Source organism: Dermacentor variabilis, chromosome 4, assembly GCF_050947875.1.
Source record: "Dermacentor variabilis isolate Ectoservices chromosome 4, ASM5094787v1, whole genome shotgun sequence".
Classification (NCBI taxonomy): domain Eukaryota; kingdom Metazoa; phylum Arthropoda; class Arachnida; order Ixodida; family Ixodidae; genus Dermacentor; species Dermacentor variabilis.
In genome coordinates this window covers 126,948,103-126,973,289 of record NC_134571.1, presented here as the reverse complement: position 1 = coordinate 126,973,289, position 25,187 = coordinate 126,948,103, and the positions used below count along the sequence as shown (strand labels likewise).

Genomic DNA, 25,187 nt, shown 5'->3' with positions numbered 1-25,187 from the left:
GTTGAGAGTAGCGCCTTGTCCTGTCGTCTTTCTTGTGTCTGTCTTTTTGCGCTTAACAAAGTATTCATTGTTGCTAGCAGTAACCTCTGATGCAATGGTGCATTCGAGGTGTGCACAAGTCGCCGGCAGCAATGTCACCATTTCGACCAAAAGGTTCGGTTTTGGTTAGACAGAATGGTGTTGGCTGAATTGCTGGTTATGGTGGCTCCATTTCAAAAGCGTAGAAAATACTTGCTTGTAATTCTGGATCCCTCAGTTTTCTCTTTGCTGAAATGAAAGGTTTGGTACTTGTCTAATTGTTTCAATTAATGATCGTACAGGGGCCGTATTCTGAAACGTTTGCCTTCCGCGACAGTTTCACCACCTCAATAGTCGCGTTCATTAAATCAAGCGACTGCTTACCTGTGACGTCGGAGTGCACCACGTGAGTGCAGAGTGGCTTGGGTGTGTTGTTTCCGAGTGTAGTGGCTGTAGTACGGGTTCTGCTCACAGACTACGGTGGGTTATGGCCGCTTTAGGTAAAATAAATTGAATAAGGAAGTGTTCAATTTTTATCTTAATTAAATCGACAAACAACGCCGCGAAACAATGCGTGTAAGACGCCACCAAAAACGCTACTATAAACTACCACCTATCTTATCTCTGCTACACTCCACCGCCAACCGAACGCCAAAAGACATGTTCGTTTGTTCAATATATACTGAGAGCACCCGTCGACACCATGACTTCAAAATGATGTAGGCTGGAACTACTAGATGGCATTGTTTATTTTCCGGCTTAGCTAAAACTGCCAATAGGCACGTGCCGTTGGCAGGGGCATAGCCAAGGCGATAGTTTCGTGGAAGGCGAACATTTCAGAATACGGGCCCAGGTTATGTGCCTGCAGCAGATAAAGGCTGTGCTTGCGACGGCACATAAAAGTGCTGAAAGGGTTGGTTTTCATGCGCTGTTCCTTTTGAATTTCATTTCAGGAGCATGATGAGGAGATCCTGAAGCACTTGATAGACATCAAGGTCCGCCCACTGGAACCACCAGGCCCTCTCGTAAGTTCTTAAAAAGTGTTGCACAGTATAAAGCGGTGAATTCTGTAAATGAAAAACATGGGCACTGAACAGCAAGAAGCTTGGTAGCAAATGTTGAAGCAGGTGGCCCAATCGTTACCGCAGTGGTGGCTACGGCTGCCAGTGGATCTGCGTGTAAGAGTGCCTGTATGAGGCGGCAAGATGATCAAAATGGTGGCGATGGTGGCTTTGATAATGCAGTTTTGGACCTGGGTCATGGCAAAAAAGTCTGGAAAATATGACGGCGAAGGGATTCTGCATCCAAAATTTCAGACTTTTTTTATAAATTGCCTCTCTGGGGTACGTGGCAGTGGTGCAAAGGTGTCCGAATTACTTTGCATGTCCTAAAAATCTGGTGTTTGGAAAATGTCTTTGACCGTATACAAAATGTTCTTGCTCAATTGCCTGTGGCACGTGAAAGTTTCGCAGGTTTAGGTCATAAGGAACACGAGTTGCAAAACAATTCCTGCCTAGTGGTTCTGAGGGTCTCCAGTGTACACACCCCTGTACTTAGATTTAGGTGCACATTAAGGAACCCCAGGTGGTCCAAATTTCCAGTCCCACTACAGCATGCCTCCTACTCAGATCGTGCTTATGGCATGTAAAACCTCATAAATTTTCATTAATCACTTGAGGATGCAACAGAATCATGAGAAGGCGTTTGCGCAAAGGTTCTACAATTGGAGTCTGCCATCTTCGCAGTCAGACTGTACAAACTGCGCTCTTTGTACTGCCATTGAAACCCGCTGTTGCTCGAGGAAAAAAAGTCCACTCTGGAAACAAAAAACTATATTTCTTAATAAACTAGATGGCACAGCAAGTCTGTAGGAGCGCCAGTAGTTTTAAATTTTCATGTGGCCTGTATGGGTTATATATGACCCATGCTCTGTAGGTGTGGGTAGGAGAGGCCCATTTTTCTTGCTGCAAAAAAAAAATTGGGTGTGTGTGGCAGTGTTCTTTGTTTAGGAGCTTACCGTATTTATTCGAATCTAGGCCTATAGTTCTTTCAAAAGACCACATTCCAAACTCTAGGGTCTGCTTAGATTCGAGGATTTTAAAAAACATGCCAGTTTTTCATTGAAACTACTAAATATGGTGCATAGCTAGCACCATGTAGAAAATTCAGTATCGCAGCTGCTACTAGCCGTGCCAGTAGCTAACCGTACACAAGTGAGGTCTCCATTTTGACCTGTCCTTTCGGCCGTATCGGTGTGCGGCGTGGTGTTATCGCGATAGCACCAAGCAGGAGATGCCACTACAGTGCCGCTTTCAAGCAAAAAGTTGTGATAGCCACAGAGGCATCATCGAACCTTCAAGCCGGGCGAGACTTCAGTGTCGACGAGAAAAATGTCCATCATTGGAGGGGACAATGGCAGCAGCTTTTTGTGTGCACCGCAACGAGGATGGCATTTAGTGGACCAAAGAAAGGCAGTCACCATGAAGTGGGGGGACAGTTTTGGCAGACTTTGTTCGGACGCAGAGGGCAGCTGCTCCTTCCAGTGACAACAGAAGTGCTCCAAGCGAAAGCCAGGGAACTTTCGAGGGAGCGAGGCCTAACACCAAAGGATTTCAAAGCCAGCCAGGGCTGACTTCAGAAATTCATGAAGCGCTTCAGCTTCAGCCTCCAACGTCGCACTTCAATCACCCAGAAGCTGACAAGTGATTTGAAGAAAAGCCGATAGCTTTTCAGTGCTACGTGCTGCGAAAGAGAGAAGCGGCAGGTTACAGCCTTGGGCAAATCAGCAACGCCGACCAGACGGCTGTGTATTTTGATATGCCAGTGGCATACACCGTGAATGAAAAGGGTGCCAAGAAGATGAAGGTGCGCTCTGCGGGCTATGAGAAGCAGCGCGCAACTGTGATGCTCTGCTGCACAGCTGATGGACATAAACTCCCTCCTTATATGATATTTAAAAGGAAGACACTGCCTGCTCAAGAAACATTCCCAAGAAATGTCATTGTGTGGGCAAATGAGAACAGGTGGATGACAGGTGCAATGGTGGAAGTGTAGGTTAAGATTGTGTGGTGACGACGTCCAGGAGCCCTTTTGACAAAGCACTCTTACCGTGGGCACTTGACCGACAACGTGAAGGCTGCGCTTGCCCAAGCGAACACAAACCTTGCTGTCATACCGGGTAACGTGACGGGCCAGTTGCAGCCACTTCGTGTCTGCATCAACAACCTTTTCAAGGATCGTCTGCGGAAATATTACATGAACTGGCTGACTGGCGAAGACCACATGCTAACGGCAACGGGCCGCATCAAACATGCATCGTTATCGCAGCTGGCGGGCTGGGTAGCTGCAGCGTGGGACGACATCCCAGGTACTTCGATCGTGTGCGCCTTTAAAAAGTGCAGCATATCTAATGCACTTACAGGTACCAAAAATAGTGCACTGTTTGAAGGTGGCAGCGACGAGTCTAGCAACGACGGCGACGTTGAATGAGCTCTTTCGAATGAATTCAGTAAATGCTGTTTGCATTTTGTGAACACTGTCCTCCCTGTTTTGTTCTGCCTGCATTTGAGGCAATATGGTTTTTTTTTTTTTTCATTTTTTTTTCCTTTCTTTTGCTCAGACTTTAGGGGGTCGGCTTAGAGTCGGGGTCAGCCTAGATTCGAGTAAATACGGTGTATGCTATCTCTAAGTTAGCACTTTCGACACAAAGTGGTTGTGTTAGAATCGAGCAAATACTGCGAAGTGAATCAGGTGTTTTGGTGTTCTTTCTGCATCTTGCTTAATTTGACCCACTGGGATAGTTTGATCATTTTGTCGGTTCTGTCAGGATTGAATTAACGAAAGTTTACTGTACTACTTAGAATTCCTGGGCAAATTTAGCAATTGTCAGTGCTACACAGGTGTGAATTGTAATGGCCCAAATTTTAAAATCCTAATGCCAGGTGTTCTTGCATGTACAATGAGTGAATAGCCAGTAATTATCTGGTGCTGTGGAGGAGTGAGGTTTTACCAGACCTGGCATTGGTTCTATTGCAGGGCTTTGTTCTGGAATTTTACTTCGAGCCAAACGACTTCTTCTCGAACACTGTGCTCACGAAAACGTACGAAGTTAAGTGTGAGGTGGACGACAGTGACCCCCTGTCCTTCGAAGGACCAGACATTGTTGGCTGTAAGGGGTAAGTGTGTAATTTTGAACACTGCCCCCATTCTGGAGTGTGCGTGCATGTGAACCCATTTCATGTGTAGACTCTATACCACTGGACATGATCGCCAGAAAGCTCTGCAAGTAGGCCAGAAAAATTGGGCACAAGTTGCTTGCGCGAGTCTGCACATGCCTACATCAGAGCCAGAAAGCATAAAGCAACTTCCCCTCTCACTCAAGGTATCCACACTAAGGTGGTATTAGTATAGGAGTGCTTCCGCCAACTCCACAATAAAACCTTGTTAAATGGCCCCTCACCAGGCCCCGTAGCAAATTTTGGTTATATGCTGGAAGTTGTTACGTGTCCTCTAGGGAGTGTTCCACCATAATCTTTCAAATCGGCTCATTAATAGCAGAGATAAATATTTCAGTGCTGTGAACCCATGATTTCAGAAGGCGAGCTCCACTGCATAACGACTCTCTCCACTTGCCCTGTATAGCATCCACAAGCGAAATTCCTCCCCTGCGTTCCTCATACCGGACCTCAAGGATCGTGTGACTCATATGTCCCACCTTCATATTTTTCTCCTCTAGGTTTTTCCTCTCCTTGCGGCGCTGCGCACTTCTGCGGCGCGCGAGCTGTTGTGATGTCTCGTTTCGCACAGTACATGATTTTGCATGCTGTGCACAAGCACACATGACTAGCGGTATAATTCAGTGCTACACGAATACCGAGGCATAACAAGCAGATCGCAGAGCATGATCACGCGCTGGAACGCAGTAGAAAATGGCATAGTTTTGGTACCTGCGCACATGATTGCATGACAGTGGGAACAAGCAGACGAAGTTGAAGTGCATCTCTCTTGCTTCGATGAAGTGTTTTCAGAGTATGAAAGAAGCCTGCAAATACACATACCGTATTTACTCGCATAATGATCTCGCGTTTTGTCCAGAAAATTTGAAGCAAATTCAGGGTTGCGATCATTACGCAGGTTAAATTTCCCACAGAAACATTTTCTTCTTATCCCGCACTTGCTGTGGGATGACAACCAGGTGACTGCCACTGTCAGTGCGGGTCACAAAAACAAAAATGGCAGCCGGCGGAGCAAGTTGAACGCGATTATTTTACTTCTCGTCAGTACATTACGTGCATTGAAACAGTTTCTTCCATATCAGCAATGAATAATATTGTTAGTATCGGCAAGTTTGCGACAATAACGTAGCCATGTCCACTTTGAGGGGACAGACAGAGATGGGCGCGCGTAGCTGCCAGTGACATAGAAACACATGGCGGGCATGCTGCGGAAACTGACATTTGTCTTCACTGCTATCCTAATATGGCACGTTTCCGTTAAGGGTGGGCAAATATCTTAGCTGCGTTACAAGCATCGGTGTATGAATAGGGTACACTTCTAATGTATCAGTGTAAGCCTGTTTTTACTGTATTTGCCGCTCGCGATTTGTTGCATGCGTACTAGAAGAATCGCAAGGCGCCCTTTATGTTGTTGACCAAAACCATTATGAAGCCTACAAATAATAAAGCCGAGGCATGTTTGGTTGTAGCTTTTTCTTTAGAAGTGCAGGAAGTGAAGAAATGGGGCATCTGGTTATTAAGAATGTTGGGTGCGTGCAGACCGCTTGGTAAGAGTCGTTCGCGTAGCATTCAACAGATGGTAAGCGCAATAGTCATTAGCTAGACTTGTCGCAGGGATATGTTGTGTGCCAAGTTCAGGGTGCGATCCTCACACGGGAAAGAAAAAAAAATGGAATTTTGACAAAAATCGGGGTGTGATCATTACGCAAGTACAGTCATTATGTGAGTAAACACGGCAGTGCCTCGTGTAGCCATTTGCGTGGCAATTTTGCATGCATTTGCGAGCTTTTTTCACGCTCAGAAAAACTTTTTTATGTAGCACATACTGAGTAACAGAAAGCTGGATCTGTAGTTTTTCATGTCTCTCTACAATTTTCTCATTCACACTTTTCATCTAATTGTAGCATTTAAGAAGTTGATTAAGGCTAATGATTCAATTAGGTGGAATGCAGAAAATAATCTGAGCATCTCCAAGCGACAGCAGGCATTGTATTGGTTTTGTCCAGCTATGTGGCATTCGCATATATTTAAAATCTGGCCAAAGTTAGCTGGAACACCCTGTATACTGTTCCCCATCGTGCGTGCCTCTGGCCTTTCCTTGTTCACATGGGATCCAATAGCCAGAAAACTTGCACATTTAGTCTGCAGCAGTGGACGGCGGTGCATTTCGGTTATCGCCTACTAAAAGCGTGCACTACGCTTCCGACGGCACCATGCACTGTGAAACAGATAGGCGAAGGTGCTTATCACACTAGGATTGGCGGTGAAAATTGTGGGTGCCGCATGCGATGACCCCGGAGAGATTTTCTGGTACCAAATTAAAAATCAAGTGCGCGCCAGCGTTTTCGCGCTCGACTAGCAGTGCGGTGAAGCTTCCGCAGTGGGCAGCTATATACTGGTTTTGATCGCATGCACCTTGCGCATTTCATTCTTTACATTGGATCTAGTGGTTGGGAAACGTATTGTGCAATCCAATTTGGCGACGTACTAAACATTGGTACAAGAAATTGTATTTTCTGGGAACGTATGGACCGGTATAAATTGATTGTAACTTTATTGGGTCATTTTTTTTTGTGTTCTTGATTGCGAACATTGGTTCCAGGAAAACGTACGTAACGCGAACGTATCGAGGTTTTTCTGTAGTTGCTTGTCATAGCAACAACAGTGGCTGGCTGCTGCAACCACATAGCATGCTGAAGCCAAACATCAGGAGACACAAGAGAAATACTATGCAGATCCCACATACTATGGGAATACTGTATGCGTAGCATTTTGCAGGCAGCTGGCTATCCAGCAGCATGCAGGGCTCTTCCAAGCGTCGCCATATGGGCAAAGATGTTTGTGTAAAGTAAACCATGGGGTTTGTTATCTCATTTCTGTGACAGAAGAGAGACAGACGTTGTCATTCATGCCTGTCATGTCATGCATATCCTGATGTAGATCCAGTTAAAGGAAACCACAATGGTGTAAAAGGCTAGATAGGCTCAAGTGCCTAAACTAGGCAGAGAATACTTTGCGTTAAGTGTCTTCACACATTGCTAGAGTGCAATCCACAAGTCTGTATTTCAATTTAGTATTCCTGTAAACATTCGTGAAGGCTGCATTGCATTAGAGCTGCGTCCACTTGACATTGCAATGTCAAGGAGCTGCAACAGTGTTGCGCCCTAGCAGCTGTCGGGACTGTTATGATTGCGTAGCAGTCGCACTGCGTCAGGTGGTTGGGCTGCATATACAGGCCTCATCCGCCCCTTCTCATCAGTGCAACATAAAAACGTGCTGTGCTCATTTTGCTGTCATGTTTGTTTGTGTGTGGCAGTAATTACAACATGCACACATTTGTTTGGTATGCTGCCACGATCGGCTTTGCAAGTTCCTGGCAATTTTCTTCCCTTTGAGGACAGTTGTGACACGGTGGAACCGATTTATAATGAACTCCACAGTTCTGCAAATAGCAAGTGGTCATTGTATCAAATCAGTCGCACTTGTATCAGTATTCAAGTGCCAAGGTAATCCCATTGTTACCATCTTGGTTATGGAAGCAGAGGGGCAAACATCCAAACCTTTTAATTACAGAAAAGTAGTTGAATTGACTAAATTAGCATTACTAGATTTAACAATACTTAGATGTAACAATGAGCATCCAATGCACAGTAAACTTTTGTGTGGGTTCTATGGTAAAATAAACTGTTTCCTACAACATTCCGATGCACAGTTATTGTCTATAACAGTCAAGTCTGGCTGCTCTCCCTTCCACCCCTTTGACATCAGAAAGAAGGTGAAAGGGCCAGCGATGCACTGAGATAACTGCGTGCCATGCTGGGTGCGTGGCACAGAGGCTCATGTGGCAAAGTTGACAGTGTTTCTTTTTTTTTTTTCGGTGCTCACACCTGTTTTTCAGATTTAATTGCTAACTGATAATGCAGCATGAGAGAATTGTAAGTTTTATTTAACCATAGAACACATACTAAAATTAACTGTGCAACGCGTGCTCATCCTTATATCAGATATATTGTTAAATCCGGTATCATTTAAGCTGGTTCGACTGTAGTTACACGTGGACTCTCCCTTCAAGATGTTCAAGAATTTAACTAAGCTACAGCTACGCATGCATCCGGTTCAGTTGTGCTCCTGTGCTTCGGAACTTCGCATGCGCCCTCGTATTACAGCTACTAAGATTGAAGTGTTTGTTGTAACAGTATGGTGCTTGAATATGTTCAATATATCTGAACAGTTTCAATACAGAGGGTTGAAAAATAGTAAATGCGTGAAATGCGGTTATAACGTATAGATAGTTAAATCTGGGATCATTGCGAGTGGGTTCGTCTGTATTTCATTGGGGTCAAAACGTTAAATTATTTTTCACGCAATTTTTACACCTTTGTCCCATGGTGATATACCGTAATTATTCAAATCTAGGCCGATAGTTGACAAATAATCGTATATCAAACTCTAGGGTCGGCTTAGATTCAAGAATTTTTAAAGATGCACCAGTCTGTAATTGAAGATTCTAAATATGGTGCATAGCTAGCAGCACCTAGAAGTCGGTAATGCAGCCGCTACTAGCCGCACCAGTAGCCAACTGACGTACACGAGTGACGTCACTGTTTCGACCTGTCATAGCGTGTGGCGTGGCTCATAGCGTGGCATTATCGTAATAGCACCAAACAGGCGATGCCACTGTAGTGCCGCTTTCAAACAAAAAGTTGTGCTAGCCACACAGGCATCATCAAACGTTCAAGCCGAGTGGGGTTTCAGCATCGGTGAGAAAAACGTCATTGGAGGGGGCAACGGGAGATGCTTTTCGCATATGCCACAACAAGGAGGGAACAGTGAGGATGATCGTACCCATGCAGTAGTAAAGGAACCAAAAATTCGAATCTGATTTTTCGCTGACATTGTTTTGGATCGGCCTGTAGTAAGAGCTGTAAATTTGAAACGCTAGTAATAGGAGAAAAAAATGCTCTTATTATGTATGGGTTCTTATGCTATGTTTATAATCTGCTGTTACCAAAAGCAGTTTCTAAGGTGGCATGCACAAGTTTTATGCTTTCTGCTACGGTGAAATTTTGTTGCTTTTATTCTTTATTTCAATAAGTCATGGGGCCTTGGCCATGCCCAGTTCTCACTTCATTGGTGTGTGTACTTGCGCAGGTGTACAATTGACTGGAAGAAGGGAAAGAATGTGACAGTGAAAACACTCAAGAAAAAGCAGAAGCACAAGAGCAAGGGAACAGTGCGTTTTGTGACCAAGACTGTGCAGAAGGACTCATTCTTCAACTTCTTCAGCCCACCGAGTGAAGCGGCAGGCGAGCAGCTGGATGAGGACACGCAGGCCCTGCTCGCTGCCGACTTCGAGATCGGGCATGTGCTCAAGGAACGCATTGTGCCCCGTGCCGTGCTCTACTTCACGGGAGAGGCCCTCCAGGAGGATGAGGTTTGTAGTCACTGCTCGACGTTGAGATACTCAAAACTCCCAGGTTAATTGCACGTATCAGAAATGATTTTCATTCAGTGTGGCATGCATTTTGCAAGACTTATTGCAATTCACTGTTCTTTGGGGGTGGAAATGGAATCTCTGTGCTGAACTTTATAAAATAGTCAACAACTTTGTGCAGTGCAGTGAACACTACAGCAGTCGTGTACGTCAAGCCAGAATTAAAATAATGGATATGCAAAATAATGGAAAGTAGTCGAACCCTGTTATACATTCCTCGCTGTTTCCCCGCTGCTAGTTTTTGAGGTCCCCAATCTAAATTAGCCCATTGACTACTATCTGTTTGTTTCTGTTTGATATGTTGCCGTTCTGTTCCCATATCCTAAATTGTGGTTAACTCTGCATTCACGTAAATTTAGCACTGCAGAGAGTCACTCTCGCACAGTGCTATAAATACAATAAATGTATACTCTCGCTTAGGCCTGTCAAGCCCCTTCCCGAATGCTGAAAGTGCGCTATCGTCAGTCTCAGTAACTGTCTTCGTGTAGTCCTTGGGGATGGAAGGGCAGTGCCAATTGTGCCAACCTGCGCCAAAACACTTAATTCCGAACGAAGTTGCCAAATTTATTAGTATGTGCGTGCTCAGTGGTAGCCGCACAGCCATAGACATGTTAGCTCGCGCTTAGCCCTGCTATCGAAGTCTAAGCAATCCGTTTCAGCTCGGCGTCCTTGTAGCGTGGGTGTGTGTGGTGGCATATGTAGCTAGGCCACAAGTAAGCGAAAACTGTTTTGTGCTACACAGTGCATTACTAATTTTTATAAAAGTGTTACGCCCTTGCATATATTTGGACCAGCTAATTGATTTGAACTAGATTTTATGGGGCATTTGGGAAGAAAAACCACTCTGAATGAATAAGGTCATACAGTCTGCTCAGCATGTAGTTCATCAGTTTCGTTATGCATTTTAGTGCTTGATTTTGCCCCCTTTTGGTACTCTGCATCGATGAATGTGTAAACGGCGTGCATGTGACATTCTAAATCTATTTCACATGTGCACCACGTCTTGTTAGCGGGATGATAGTGCAGCACACCGACAAACCACATGCTTGCTTTCATGAAACTTCTTGGTCACAATTATCCAAATGGCAACCACAATTACTCAAATTCGCACTCGGGCTACACTATTTTCTGCCTGGCCACGCCACACAAAATCGGGATCTTGCAGCCGTAGAATGCAAGCCAAGGATGTAAAATTTTGTTTTTAGTCAACCTTAGCAGCCAGATTATGGTCATAATAAAAAGGACACTAAAGGCAAATACTAAGTCCACGTGGACTGTTTAAATACCATCCGAGAAACCTCGCTATGCTTGTTTTATGCCAAGCGAAGACTTAGTTTATGATAAAATTGCATCTCAATGGTCCGAATGCCTCTTTCGAAGTTCAAATGACCCGCCACCTAAGTGGGGGAGTGGTGACGTTGCATGCGCCATCACCACCCTTTGCTGCCTGCCCTCGGTGAGTAAAACTGCGCTCGACAGATGGCGGTACAGAGTCAAAACAGCGGTGGATTTACCACTGCAGCTGCATTTTGGCCAAGTAGCGTGGACCATTCGGGCATCCCACGACATCACATGGAAGTCAAATGCTCTGCTACTTGCAGCTTGGGAGAGTTTCATGAGCCAGCAAAACGAGCGCAGCACTGCGCAATCTGGAAAATGCCGAAATGCGAAAGCATGGGCAGTGCAGAGGCGAGCGCAAACAAAACCTTTTGACCGTCTGCGTAGTTGTCAACGGCAATTTCAATTTCTTTTTTTCTAAAAACGAAATAGAACTCGACAAGTAGCATTTTATTTTATCTTATAATACGACAAAAGGACGTTTTTTGCAGCGAGTAGTTGAGCCACTAGTAACAGAATTTAACTGAGTGCTTTCGTCGTCGGGCAAGTGCTTCAATGTCGCGGGGGAGTCTCTAATCATGTCCTGCATTTGCCTCCATTTCTCGATAATTAAGGCTCTCTTAGCGATATTGACGCCTTCAAGATTCTCAAGCACTGATCTATCACTTTAGCTTGACTTGCTGTTTGCCTTTAGTGTCCCTTTCTCTGCTTGGCGAAACCACAAACCTCCAAAATTGCATTCGCGGCAATAATGTGGCAGACTACAGAAGACCTAGGTCGCTATATATGTACGCTGTTATCTGTAATTTCTGGACATATTCCACAACCTTTGCATTGACACCTCATTGAATAAGTAAAGTAATAAGAGTTCATTAAAACTAAACATAAGTTGCTTGTTCACAATGAAAAAGAAGGAAAAAAACTCGACTAGCATTAACACAAACCTATGAACATTGAGTGGACACTGCTGACGGAAAGCTTTTGGTTATTTTTCTTGGCGTTATTTCGTTGGCTCATCTGGTATGCAATTTAATAGTAGTTCCTGAGAAACCAAAGAATTGTGGATGACAATTTTTCTTTGTCAGCAATTTTGCTCATCTTGCAGGCTTCTGTAGAACTGATCTGCCGTAACCTAATAGCGTTCTGCAAAGTCAAACAAGGAACACATTTTTTTTCATGCCTGTTTCACTCACATTGACGTTAATGAAGTTGCTCCAAAACAGACAATTCATGCTCCTGACCAGCTCCAAAGCGCCAAATTTTCTGCTCCCAGAGCTGCTCCAAACTTCCTTGGCCGCTTCCATCCCTGAGTTATATGCTGCAGTACAGTCATGTTACATGATCAATCATATTAAGAGTCCAAAGGGGCAACATAGTATTTGTCAGTTTTTCGCACGCACACAGTCTCCAGTCATAGCACAAACACCAAGACGTCTAATAACTGTATTGGCAGCCATTCAGGATTGTTTCTGATGCTGGTGGTGGTGATCTGCAGCACTCTTCGCAATCAAAAATACCCAAAACAACCCTGAGGTAAAAAATGTTATATAGTGGCAGTCTATGACAAACGTGCAAGAACGTTTGGAAATGATGTCGTAAAAGCAAAGTAACAGATGTTGGATGATCAAGAATGCGGCTGCCACTCGTTTCTCCCTTCTCGTCTCTGCCCTCGAGCTTGTTCTTGTACATGCCATGTACTCCTTTAAATGGCACGTGGACACTGTCATCAGCAATGTCAAGTTTGCGTTTCTTTTTCCTTGTTGGAAAACGCCATTCACATCTGGTTACCATAACTCCACATTTTTCAGCTACCTGTGGTCACTGCTGTGCCAGCCCGAGCTCTGCACTTTTGCAAGGCAGTGCCACACTGTTACCCTGTGTTCTGAATGTGATCACTGCCCATTTTGTTTACAATACGTAGCTAGAGGCCTGACAGCCAACCATGCAAACATGTTGTGCCAAACATAGGCAAGAATGTTGACCGCGCTCAAGATTCATATCGTACTGCTTGCAGACTTAATGGCACAGGAGCGTACATTCAAGCATGCGCCTGCGATATTTGGTCTTGACATACTGAATTATGCCTTGTTCCATCGGTTGAAGGGCAGATGTTGTGTTCAGCAGCAAGAAAACTTCTACGTTGTCCAGTCCGGTGACACTGTTATGCGTACTACAATTGTCCAGCACCATTAACACTTGTTCTTTGCGGAAAACTGACGTTCTAACTTCTGCATCCAGCCTCGAAAAATTTCCGTCATCCAGGCCTTTTTATTCGCTCGGTATTCCACCGGAAGAGCAGGCATGTTCTTAAAGCACCGTGGCTTTTGTGCCTTTCCAATGACAAGCGGCAAGCACTCTGTTCCTGTCATGTTGGCGGCTAAAGGAATGGTGATGCGTTCCTTGGATCATTTGCCACCGATGCACGGATCTTCTTTCGTGGTCAGTCTTGTCTGGCAAGCCTTAAAGAAAAGTGCTGTTTCATCAGCATTAAATATATCATTTGGATCGTAGGCGGCGATGTGTTCGAGCAGCTCAGCGTTCTTCCAGTTGTTGGCAACGTCTCCTTTGACAGCACCTCTTTCGCCACAGTCTTAAAAACGAGGCCATGTCGCGCTCTGAAGCGCGCACACCACCCTTCCGATGCTTTGCATGCATCGATATGCATCATCAGTGCAAACCTCGGCTTGCACCATGATGAGGGGTCCACTCAATGGCAGGTTTGCATTACGCAAGTCGACCATCCACTGAAGCAAAGCCTCTTCCAACTCTGGATGAGCAGCTGTTCGCAAACTCTTTCGTGACGCTCGAAACTGCTCGCTTTCGAACGCCTGAAGAACTTGTTCTTAATTTCTCACATACGTGCTCAATGTACTTCTTTTCACGTCTTGCTTCTTCATGGCTTGTCGAGAGAGCCCGTCCTTCAGGGCCCGCAAAATTTACACCTTGGTAGCCAAGTCCTTGGCCTTGCATTTCGGCCGCTTCGCTGATTTTGGCATCGGCAGAGAATGCAGTGACACGGGTGCACAACAGAAAAGCACCAATAAAGCTCAATAACTGAGCTGCGCTAAATCCAGTGGTCCTTGGCAAAACAGCATGCAAGGATGTGGTGCAGCAACAAAGTGACAAAATGGCCCCATCGAGAACGCCGACACATGCAAAAACAAGGAAAAGTGCCCACCCAGCTACAAGTCGAGCCAATTGGATTGGATTGGCCAAGTTTCAGCCATTTGATGTCAATGGCGATGCTGTGTTTAAGTATCACTTTTGTGCTACGTTTGCCGTATTTTCGTTTTCGAGCCTTGATAGCTGCCCAAAATCGTCCGAATTATCCAAGGTGGACTGGAATCCATCCAAATTAACGAGAGTTTCATCCCATAGACTCCAATATATAATTGGTGGGACCAGGCGCAAAGGTCGTATTATTGGATTTTCCGAATGAACTAAGGTCGAATTGACGAGCTTTCACTGTATTAGGTATGTTTCCAGTGGACAGCATTATATAGCATGTTATGCATTGTGTAGTTACTGTAAGGCTCCCTTTAGGGAGTCTGTTGCGCCAAGGTATGCAGTCTTGGACTTCAACGTTATGCAGGAAAGAGACCTTCGTGCGGCAATGGCAGCAGCTTTTTTTTTTTTTCCAATTATTTTGAGTACGAGTCAATTGCTCAACTCATGAAAACGAAGCTGAATTTTGTTTATGTGCCTTATCCAATGATTACTGAAAATGCAGTGTGTGACCAACGCACACAAGTGCATTGTGGCAGCATCTGCGAGCTTTTCCATTTTCTTTGCAAAGTGTCACATATAATGCTATGCTTTCATAGATTAATATTCTTAGGCATGCATGTGATCAGGCTCGCGGCAACTGAAAAACGTGATTGCTCGTATTCCAACAGTCAAATCTCTCATTCCGTGTATAAAGTATGACAGTAAATACGACCTAGGTGGATGACTCGCGGAATTGCATGCACTCAACATAGAGTGCAGGGGTTACTGCAAACAATGTTCCAGTATATTCATGTCGCATTTTACATGTTATGGACAAATTCAGCAGTGTTTTGGATCTCGTCTGCAGCAGACACGCTAAGTCTGCTTGCCTTACGTGCTTATTGTACTAGTGAAGTTCCCATGGTTACGTTGAATTTTGCAACTTCTGCAGCGCCATGCTTTGCTAAAAAAGGATGCACTTTTCTTTTTGCGCCTCATCATAACTCAAGATGTGAGAGTGCATAATGTGGCATTTCTAAAATTTTACGAAAAGCCTGCAAACATATCTTTCAGCCAGCAGCATTAACAGCAACAAGAATACAGTAATAACAATGCCGCTGTCAATTGCACTTGGTCGGGCAGTTCCTGCAGTGTTGCTCCACTGCGTTGCGGAGCCCAGCTTTACGTGATGCATACAGCAACTCTAGCATAAAGTTGGAAGGTGTGCCCGCCTACTGCACTATGCTAAGCTTCTTTCTTGCACTGTGAACTTCGGAGATGGACCAAAAATAGATGTGGACCTCATGTTGCAGCTGCATACCTGCCAACTCTTCTAATTGCCTGGTAGACTCCAAGTGTAATGACACAACCTGAAATGTTCTTAGGAAATGGCGCTCACCTTGTCAAGAAACAGAAGTTGTGGGAATAAGTGCGCTTCACGCAATACAGCCATAGCAGCATGCGCTGGGCACCTACCCGAAGAAGAATTGGAGCCAAAGCATGGGGCTGGTTTCATAAAGGCATTGGGTCTGTGATGTCCTACATGGCACTCTTCGTTAGTTGCCTTGGAAAGTCGTTTGCAGAAATTAGTGTACAGTACTTCCTTTAAGGATATGAAATGGGAAGGGTGTGGTGCACAACAAAGGTCGAAAAGTGCAAGAACATTGTTTAAAAGCTTAAGTGGCATAGCTGATACTGGACATAATGCACAGTAAAATGTTTAATTTGGAACCAAAACAAATGCAGGCCATTGCAGTGATCATCACTCTGAAAGGAATGGCATAAACAGGAGCCATGTAGGAGCACTGTAATCTTATTTACATTTTCCAATTCGTATGATGTTAGCTTTGGATTTTTCTACCATGGTTGCAACAGTGTTTACAGTGAAATTTCTCATTTTCATTCAGTGCAAGGCATCTGATCTGAAAAACATCACAGAAGCTTGTGGCAATAGACCAAAGGACCTTAAACTCTGGCCCAGGAGCTAGCACAGAACTGACTGCATCTTGATTGACAAAACCGGAGTATAGGTTGACTGCTGGCTTTAAGGTCTATAAAATAGGGGGGAAAACATTTACTGCAGTTAACTACAGTATGTACTTTATTTGAACACGCTCGTTCGTTGTCGTGATGCTTGCTGGTTCAAACACAGCTGCTAATCACTTACCACATCCCACAGCATATCATGAGTGATGTCCAAGGCATTCGTTATGCAGGACTGGGCATGTGCAACTCCCTCATTAGGCAACAAGTTGTGTATACTGGACATCTGAGGTGCATGCTGGCAAGCAATCATTGTTTCTGACCTGTAGGCATCCTTTGGTGACTACTTTTTGTTGACTTGTATTGCTCTCCCACCAATAGCAGCTTCAGGCTTTTTGCACTCTGTTTCACAGGCTGCGTTGGCCAAGAAGTCCCGACGTCTTCCGTGCTACCAATTTTTGCTAGCAGATAGTGGTTCTGCCATTGTCTGTCTACAAAGAACTAAAAGCACATCTGCTTCTACAGATACAATAATTTATTCTGCAAAAATCAAGCCTTTCTGTTTTGTGGAGTGATGAACTTATGAATGCGATCACCTTTGCAATGAATGACAAGTTCTGTGTGAACAGCGCAGCAGTCAGAGAACGAAGCTTTAAGTGACTGGATGTCAGTTGCAGTGTTGCCATGCTTGTCATATCGCATCGCTTTCAAGTGTAGCGTTAGTCAAATCAGAATTTGCTACATTTGCATACTGAGACAGGAGTAATGCATGTTTGCAAAGTTGGCACATTTGCAACAGTAACAAAGAAGTGCAACTCTTGTAGTGGCCAGATGACAATTGAAATTGCGCCCTTAGACAAGGGAGCACTTTTCAGCATAATTCAAGCTCTACCTAGATTTCAGTTTGATACTAGCTGGTTTGATGTGAGGAAGTAAAGTCTCATGATGAACCATCGAGAAAGTAATGTCTCGCGATGAGGCATCAAACCAGAGTCCTTTGAGAACGGAGGAAGCCTAAGAGCAGTGAAGAAGAAACTAGGAATTGGCAAGAATCAGATGCATGCGTTAAGAGACAAAACCAGCAATATCATTACTAATATGGATGAGATAGTTCAAGTGGCTGAGGAGTTCTATAGAGATTTATACAGTACCAGTGGCACCCACGACGAAAATGGAAGAGAATAGTCTAGAGGAATTCGAAATCCACACGGAAGAAGCAAAGAAAACCTTGGGAGCTATGCAAAGGGGGAAGGCAGCTGGGGAGGATCAGGTAACAGCAGATTTGTTGAAGGATGGTGGGCAGATTCTTCTAGAGAAACTGGCCACCTTGTATACGCAATGCCTCATGACTTCAAGCGTACCGGAATCTTGGAAAAACGTTAACATAATTCTAATCCATAAGAAAGGGAACTCCAAAGACTTGAGACCGATCAGCTTACTGGCCGTTGCCTACAAAGTATTTACTAAGGTAATTGCAAATAGAATCAGGAACACCTTAGACTTCCGTCAACCAAAGGACCAGGCAGGTCCTTTAGTTGTTGCGTAGCCTTTACTGGCTACGCAACAATAGACCATATTCACACTATCAATCAGGTGATCGAAAAATGTGCGGACTATAACGAACCTTTATATATAGCTTTCATTGATTATGAGAAAGCGTTTGATTCCGTCGAAACCTCGGCAGTCATGGAGGCATTGCGGAATCAGGGTGTAGACGAGCCGTATGTAAAAATACTGAGATATCTATAGCGGCTCCACAGCCACCGTAGTCCTCCATAAAGAAAGCAACAAAATCCCAATAAAGAAAGGTGTCAGGCAGGGAGATACAATCTCTCCTATGCTATTCACAGCGTGTTTACAGGAGGTATTCAGAGACCTGGATTGGGGATATGAGTTAATGGAGAATACCTTAGTAACTTGTGATTAGCTGATGATATTGCCCTGCTTAGTAACTCGGGGGACCAACTGCAATACATGCTCACTGACCTGGAGAGGCAAAGCCGAAGGGTGGGTCTAAAAATTAATCTGCAGAAAGCTAATGTTAACAGTCCCGGAAGAGAACAGCAGTTTACGATAGGTAGTGAGGCTCTGGAAGTGGTAAGGGAATACATCTACTTAGGACAGGTAGTGATTCTCTGATCGCGGATCGGGATCCTGAGGCTGAAATAATAGGAAGAATAAGAATGCTGGGGTGCGTTTGGCAGGCATTCTCTGATCATGAACAGCAGGTTGCCATTATCCCTCAAGAGAAAAGTTTATAACCAGCTTTGTCTTACCAGTACTCACGTACGAGGCAGAAACCTGGAGGCTTATGAAAAGGGTTCTACTTAAATTGAGGACGACGCAACGAGCTATGGAAAGAATGATAGGTGTAATGTTAAGGGTTAAGAAAAGAGCAGATTGGGTGAGGGAACAAACGCGAGTTAATGATATCTTAGTTGAAATTAAGAAAAAAGAAATGGGGGGGGGGGGGGGCATGGGCAGGACACGTAATGAGGAGGGAAGATAACCGATGGTCATTAAGAGTTACAGAATGGATTCCAAGGGAAGGGAAGTGCAGCAGAGGGCGGCAGAAAGTTAGGTGGGCGGATGAGATTAAGAAGTTTGCAGGGACAACATGGCCACAATTAGTACATGGCCGGGGTAGTTGAAGAAGTATGGGAGAGGCCTTTGCCCTGCGGTGGGTGTAAAGAGGCTGATGATGATGATGATGATGATTCAGATGGGCTCATAAATGAAGCCCAGCGCACTGCATGAAGTGCAATTTGAAAGTGGCATGTCAAGCACCGTGGCAATTCTATGTGATTTAGCGGGGGAAAGGATAGCAACAGTGATGCTCTCACCCTCACTTGTGTATCTCCTTAGTTTTGACATTGCCAGGCATAAATTGTGTATGTTTGAGCCTCAGACATGCAATTTCATTGTATCACAACACAGCCTGCTGAAGTCATGTTCCCAATGCTCCAGTATTTGTATCTTGAGGCACATAACTTGCATTCTCCTGTGTAGTTGATGCTACCTATTTACAGTGGAGCGCCATTGGCACGTTCCTCAATTTTGTTTTCGTGGCTGCTACCTCGTCGCACTTTCATAGTTTCGACCTGAATCCCATAGGCTCATATGTGCGTTGCATTTGAACGCAACAGTCTCGTCACTTTAGCACTGCAGGTGGGAATTCGCTTTCATGCATTGCTACGAAGCATGCATACTTTGCAACAAGCGACAAAGCTTTAGTGCAAGCATATTGGGAGAAAACGTGCACGGAGCGCTAGGCGAAGAGTGTCTGCCCAGCACCTACTCTATTTTTCAATGCGAGCCAGATACAGCCGATTCGACAGTTCACCACCCTCCTATCGTCCTTTGCTACTCTGTCCGGTGGCTACCGTTTGCACCTGCTTTATGGTCGCGGGGGAGAGTACCGTCTGGGTGGCACTTCACAGCAGAAGTCAGAGGAAGACTGACAGATGCGTAATAATCTGACACCTGACACACGGGGACGGAGCATCTACCACTTCTCATTGGGAACAGCAGCAGTGCGTGCTCATATGCCCGCATTATGCAAGCAGGCGTACCATCTGGGTAGCGTCGCATCACGCCAACTCTCATAATTAAGGTGCATCAACGGCTCTCGTTGAGGAGCTAAGGATTGCACTGGCATTGGAAAAATAGAGCAGGTGTTGCTCTGCCAGTTAAAACCTACCAGGAACAAAGCACAGGGTTGCACTTATTTTGGGTGTGGCAAGGGTGCATAATTATTGCCAGTTCACTTCAGTCAGCTTCGCCACATCAGAGCCATTTTATGTGTTGAAGCACATTACGAGTGGAAAGAGGGCCACTGTCATGGAACATTGCATGTCCCCCTAATTATACACGTGTGCATATGCTGCCCCCAGGCACCAGTATGAGCCCCTAGACGTCCAACTACTGGCGGCCATTTAGACCTGTTTCTGATGTAGCTGTGCCGATTCATGGCCTTCCACACTGTTAATTTCCCTCCTCAGTTCGTGCACCTGCCACTACGGCTTTCTCCCGAGCATGGAGTCAACTGTTCATTTCTTGGCCATTGCAGCTGCATTTTGAAGTTTACAAAACATGCTCCTGCCATAAGCTTCATATGCACATTAAGGACTCTGTGTTAAAATTGGATTTTACCACCCCAACCTCGCTGTGACATTCCTTAGACATAGCCACTGCATTGTATAGGAATCTTAAACCAAATCAATTTCCTCTTCAAAAGCTGCTTTTATAATGTTGAAGCTTCTGCACCTATCCATACTGAAGTATTGTACAAGGACTTGATGAGTCTTGGTAGATATATTTAGCAGATCGCAAAAATTTGTAGTGCGCAGTGCTTGTGGGTTCTTCAGTAAAATTGCATTTTGGTTTTGCTGTTGGCACAGGTCGCTCTTATGCCAGAAAATGTGTTGCGACGTTGCACCTTTTGGTTCTACACAATTGGGTTCTTCATTTGGGTTTATCTTGTAAAATGTGTGTACCATGAAATATTTCATTTCATTTGTTTTAGTATGATGAAGATGAAGAAGACATTGATGATGAGGAAGATGATGACCAGAACGAGTTCCTTGACGAAGATGACGAGAATGACCCAGACTATGCGCCCAAGGTAAGAGTCGCTGTTCTTTAGTTGATTTGTTAGTCCCACCGCTTTGCACATTGCACTAGCCATAAGCCTCTCTGCTTGCTTGCGCTTTTACTGCTTACATAAGTTGCATTGTAATGCTGTTGGCTCTTGTGCCACACACATTAGCTGGTAGTACCCTTAGTTGTGCAAGGGTCATGTTTGGATAAGTATTAGTTTGTTATAATAAATTCGCTTTTTTTTGGGGGGGGGGGGGGGGGAGGCTTATTGCAACTCTTTGGAGCACTAAAACTTGAACATTGCTTTTGTGGTAATTTTGCATCTTGTGTTGCTGTGCAGTTCAAAGTAAGAAGGGAAAACAAAAACTGCAGTATGTAGTTATCCTTTAGAATAAACAGCATCGCTCCAAAATGGTGTCACTGGTCTGCATAGCAGTGGGAGCTGCACATAGATCAGCATGCAAAATGGCCATAGAACACCAACATTCAGCAGCCAGAATTCACTGCCTTCTACATTCGTCCCTTGTCATTTCACATAAGGCAGTGCTTATTATGCTGCCAGTTTGTGTAGCATCCTGCAGACACTTGGTGGTTGGACTTGATTTGTGTCCAATTCTCAAAGAAACTGACAGGTACATCAAAGTTCTAGAGGGACGCACATACTCCGTACTGGAGGTTCCGTATGTTGGAGCAATCCAGTCCCAAGTGTGTCCTACACGTAGCTCTCGAAGCTTGGGGGGAATGCTGCCAAAACTGAGTGATGTAGTATAGTGTTGGCACATTTCAGTATGGTCAGCCTGAATCCATCCATTGTCTAAAAGGCTGGAAGGTTAAGCCTTGATATAGGGCTTGTTCCATTTGTGTACGTATCACTTGACAGGGTAACGCACAAGACGAACATGCATGCATTTGCTTTTGTTTAGCGATAACTACAGTGCTGCATTAGAACTTCAGAATTGCAAAGTAGCCAAATTGTTGTGTATTTATGTAAAGGGAGCAGAGAGCTCATCAGGCATCGCTTGCCTTTTGTCTCCGCTTCTTTTACACCTTGTCTAAGGCCAGACAGCTGGCGTGTTCTCACAAGCCAAGATCTGCAAAGCTGATAACATGCATGCATACGACATCAGGGCACACAGCTGCTTAAACACCCACCCCTCCTTAAAGCATTTTAGTGCTATGTTGTAGCCAACTTGTGTATTAGTTTGTTTCTTGTAGTTTTGGTAAGGATCTGTCCAAAAAGAATGTGTCGTAGTAGTACTCTTGTACAACTGCTTTGGAAAGCTGATCTTAATGTAAGGCGCAATGCAATTTCTTGGGTATTAGAAATTGGGTTTGCATCATCTTGAGATTTGTGCACCTTGAGGATTCTTTGTAACGTGGCTTGCACTAGTACTTACAAGAACCGTTTCGAGTTGATTGCCTGCATAAAATGTGGGGGTACAATTAGAACAAACCTTCAGTAGCAGTTCCTCCTTTCTCTGCAAACTTCTGCTTAGTGTGCACTCCTATTTTAATACTCACTTTTTAAAGCCTTCTGTACAGCTGCTCACAGAAGTTTCTAAAACAAGGAAGCCTCAAGAACAACAATCCTTCCTCAAACTAAAACACAGCTTGCTGCATATTTTGCACTGCTGGCCATTCATAGCTCATTAAAGCAGATGGTGTGGGGAAGGTCACTTGGGAGGCACCGCTTTTCATGTTGATCTTTTTGCGTGTGCAGTTGTGGCATCAGCAACCTTTTGTTGCTTGTCACTGCTGATTATCGTGAAGTTGCATTAAACGATGAAAAAGCGGGAGCATGAAGGAGCTTTCAAAATGTGCTTTCAGATGTAGTGGAAATTTAACTAGAAAGTATCTGTAAGGGCTTATGCAAGCCTCAGCAGGAGCCTGCCTTTGAAGCACTTTAATGTGCACCTTGGCTCAGGTTGTGTGGGTTAGCTGTAGGGGACTTGCCTTCCATTTTGATGGCTTCCTTGTTTGGAAGGGTTGTGTGCACCTGTAGCAAACTGGAATGATGGTAGCCTTCACTGCCAAGCTTTGGGTGTTGTGCATGGCTTGCTGTCCTGAACCCCCACTGCAGGCTTGACTTTGATTACTTGTGCTGTTTTGTTTTCAGTTGTGATGTCTTTTGCTTCACAGAGCACCAAGAAAGGGGAGCCTCCAGCAGAGTGCAAGCAGCAGTAATCTAGATGTGGCTTAATCTTTTTTAAGGACACATGTACCCTCTTTCCCTTCTCTGTATGTCAGCTGAGGTTTGAAATTGTTATATAAAAAGTTTCCTTTCAAACCGCGTATTTACATGTTGTCGCAAGTCTCTTGCAAACCAAATTGAAAATAAACCTCGTTTACAAACCTTGTGTGGACTTGTACATTCAGGTAACTGGCTGGCAGAATGCAATAAAGTGTTTTACAGGTACACTACTTATCATGTAACAATTTTTGTCATCACTTGGGTGGCAGAAAGCTCTCGCGTGGTTCGCAGTACTTCAATCTCCCAGTAAGAGCTTGCATAACCCATTTCATTGCTGCCCTCCGTGCAATATTTCAAATTTTGAGAATTCTGGTTTGCTACTCTTCGAGCTGGTTGTAGGTCCTCTGGTGTATGCCTTTTGCAACAGGCAGTTGAGTGCGCAAGATGTTGCATTTGTGAACGTTCTGCAGTTAAACCAAGTGGGTGATGTACTCGTATCATGCCTGCTCTGGTTGAACCTTTTGGCAAGATGCAATCGTGCTGTGAATAGAATCTGGTATGGATTGAACTGCCTGCCACAAAGAAATTGGGCTAAGCAAAACTGGACGCACTGGCTGCATCCTGCATAGGAGCTCTGGACTGTCAACCAGCCTTGGATATGGCCTCCATTCAGTTTTCTCGGCAGGTCTTGCAGATCTGTACATGGAATTTCTATGTACTTTGCTCGTAAAGGGGCCACTGCATGCAGAAAATGGGGCTACATCAAGCCCACCGGACTATTAGTCTATGGTCCACACCATAGATTTGTGCTGAACGGAACACTGTTTCTCTCATTTCGTATACCACAGTGATAACTGCGTCGTGTGCCAATTGTAAGCAGAGTTTTATGTGAGCAATATTTCCAGCAATTTACGGCGCCCAGTAGCACTTACTCAATGTATAATTTGGCATCTATGCAAATCTAGTGGCAGTTTGTAAGGTATGTTGTTGAAGACTGCAAATCTGAAAGCTGTAGGTGCCTGATCGGGCCTTCTACCTCAATACTAAGAACAGGAGCTTTTGAAAAAAAAAAATTGTGAATAAGGTACACACGTGCTCAAAGCGGTTAAGTTGACCATTTCTGGCATTGTTCTGCGATACGACCTATCTTTCAGAAAAGTTTGCTTTCCACTGGATGCTGTGAATGTAAAATATTCGTGGGAGGTTGGGTATAATGCTGCTTTCGCGGCGTCCCGATTTGGTTTTCTGATGCCGAATACTGGACTAGTTACAGCATTAAAAAAAAACTGCAACTCCATGGTAGGGCGTTTGAAATGCATGTGCGCTCTACCGTGAGCATATTTTCGCCCAAGCTGGTAACCCGGGGCAATATGCCAGTATTGCAGGCTAGCCAGGAGGAACAGTGCTTGAGGCTCATTCGCACCCAGAGGAAGGAAACTGTTCGCACCGTTATGCGATTTGCTCTTTTTTTTTTCAAGAGGAACTGCTGAATTTTATGGAATTTTATCAAACATTCAAATGTTTTATTAGTGAGGTTTATGTCACAAAAAGATATCAATTGGCAGAATGAAGGTTGTATGATATAACAGTTTATAAAGACATGCTTGTATCTACCAAGAAAATATTTAACAAAAATGAGGTATACAACGTGTATTGCGATCAAATAGGCACTCACTCTGCAAGCATCTAAATTATTTATTGGACAGGTATTCAATTACACAGATTTAAGTGCAAGCACTACAGTTTGGCATGTCTGGATGCGGCTGCCGATGTTACGGGCATAGTTTCCTGAACTCGGGCGCTGCAATCGCTCAGCCACCATGGGTAACGTTACACCGTCCACCGAGACTGCAGCAAAACACGCACGTATACAACGCGCCAAAACAGATGAACAACCATAAACAATGGACAGTGTGTCCATGCGCTTCGTCAAACCGTCCGCGCCGTGCTGACCGAGCAAAGTGCGACAGCAGCGCCATGAGATGCGAGGATCGGTGGTGGGTCCACGCAGTCACGGGAGTTTGAAAACTGAACCTAGTCTATAAAAAAAAGCAATGACGACGATTATTGTTGTGGGACAAATATACACCTGAAAGGGCGCAACCGTTTTAAGAGCGTAGAG

The 25,187-nt window shown here is 44.6% G+C and overlaps 1 protein-coding gene across 5 annotated transcripts in view; it reads left to right on the top strand.

Moving 5' to 3' along the window:
* LOC142579735 (nucleosome assembly protein 1-like 1-A) overlaps positions 1–23,231 on the top strand; it is a 33,918-nt gene extending 10,687 nt beyond the window's left edge. For 4 of the 5 annotated variants that reach the window (XM_075690247.1, XM_075690243.1, XM_075690244.1 and 1 more), the window contains exons 9-13: positions 972–1,043; positions 4,054–4,193; positions 9,405–9,687; positions 20,801–20,899; positions 23,014–23,231. In XM_075690247.1, coding sequence (XP_075546362.1) covers positions 972–1,043; positions 4,054–4,193; positions 9,405–9,687; positions 20,801–20,899; positions 23,014–23,058 — 639 coding nt within the window. In that variant the 3' untranslated portion in view covers positions 23,059–23,231. Of the gene's footprint in view, positions 1–971; positions 1,044–4,053; positions 4,194–9,404; positions 9,688–20,800; positions 20,900–22,990 lie in introns of all 5 variants that reach the window. The other variant, XM_075690249.1, reaches the window with a different exon arrangement.
* The last annotated feature ends 1,956 nt before the right edge of the window (positions 23,232–25,187 follow it).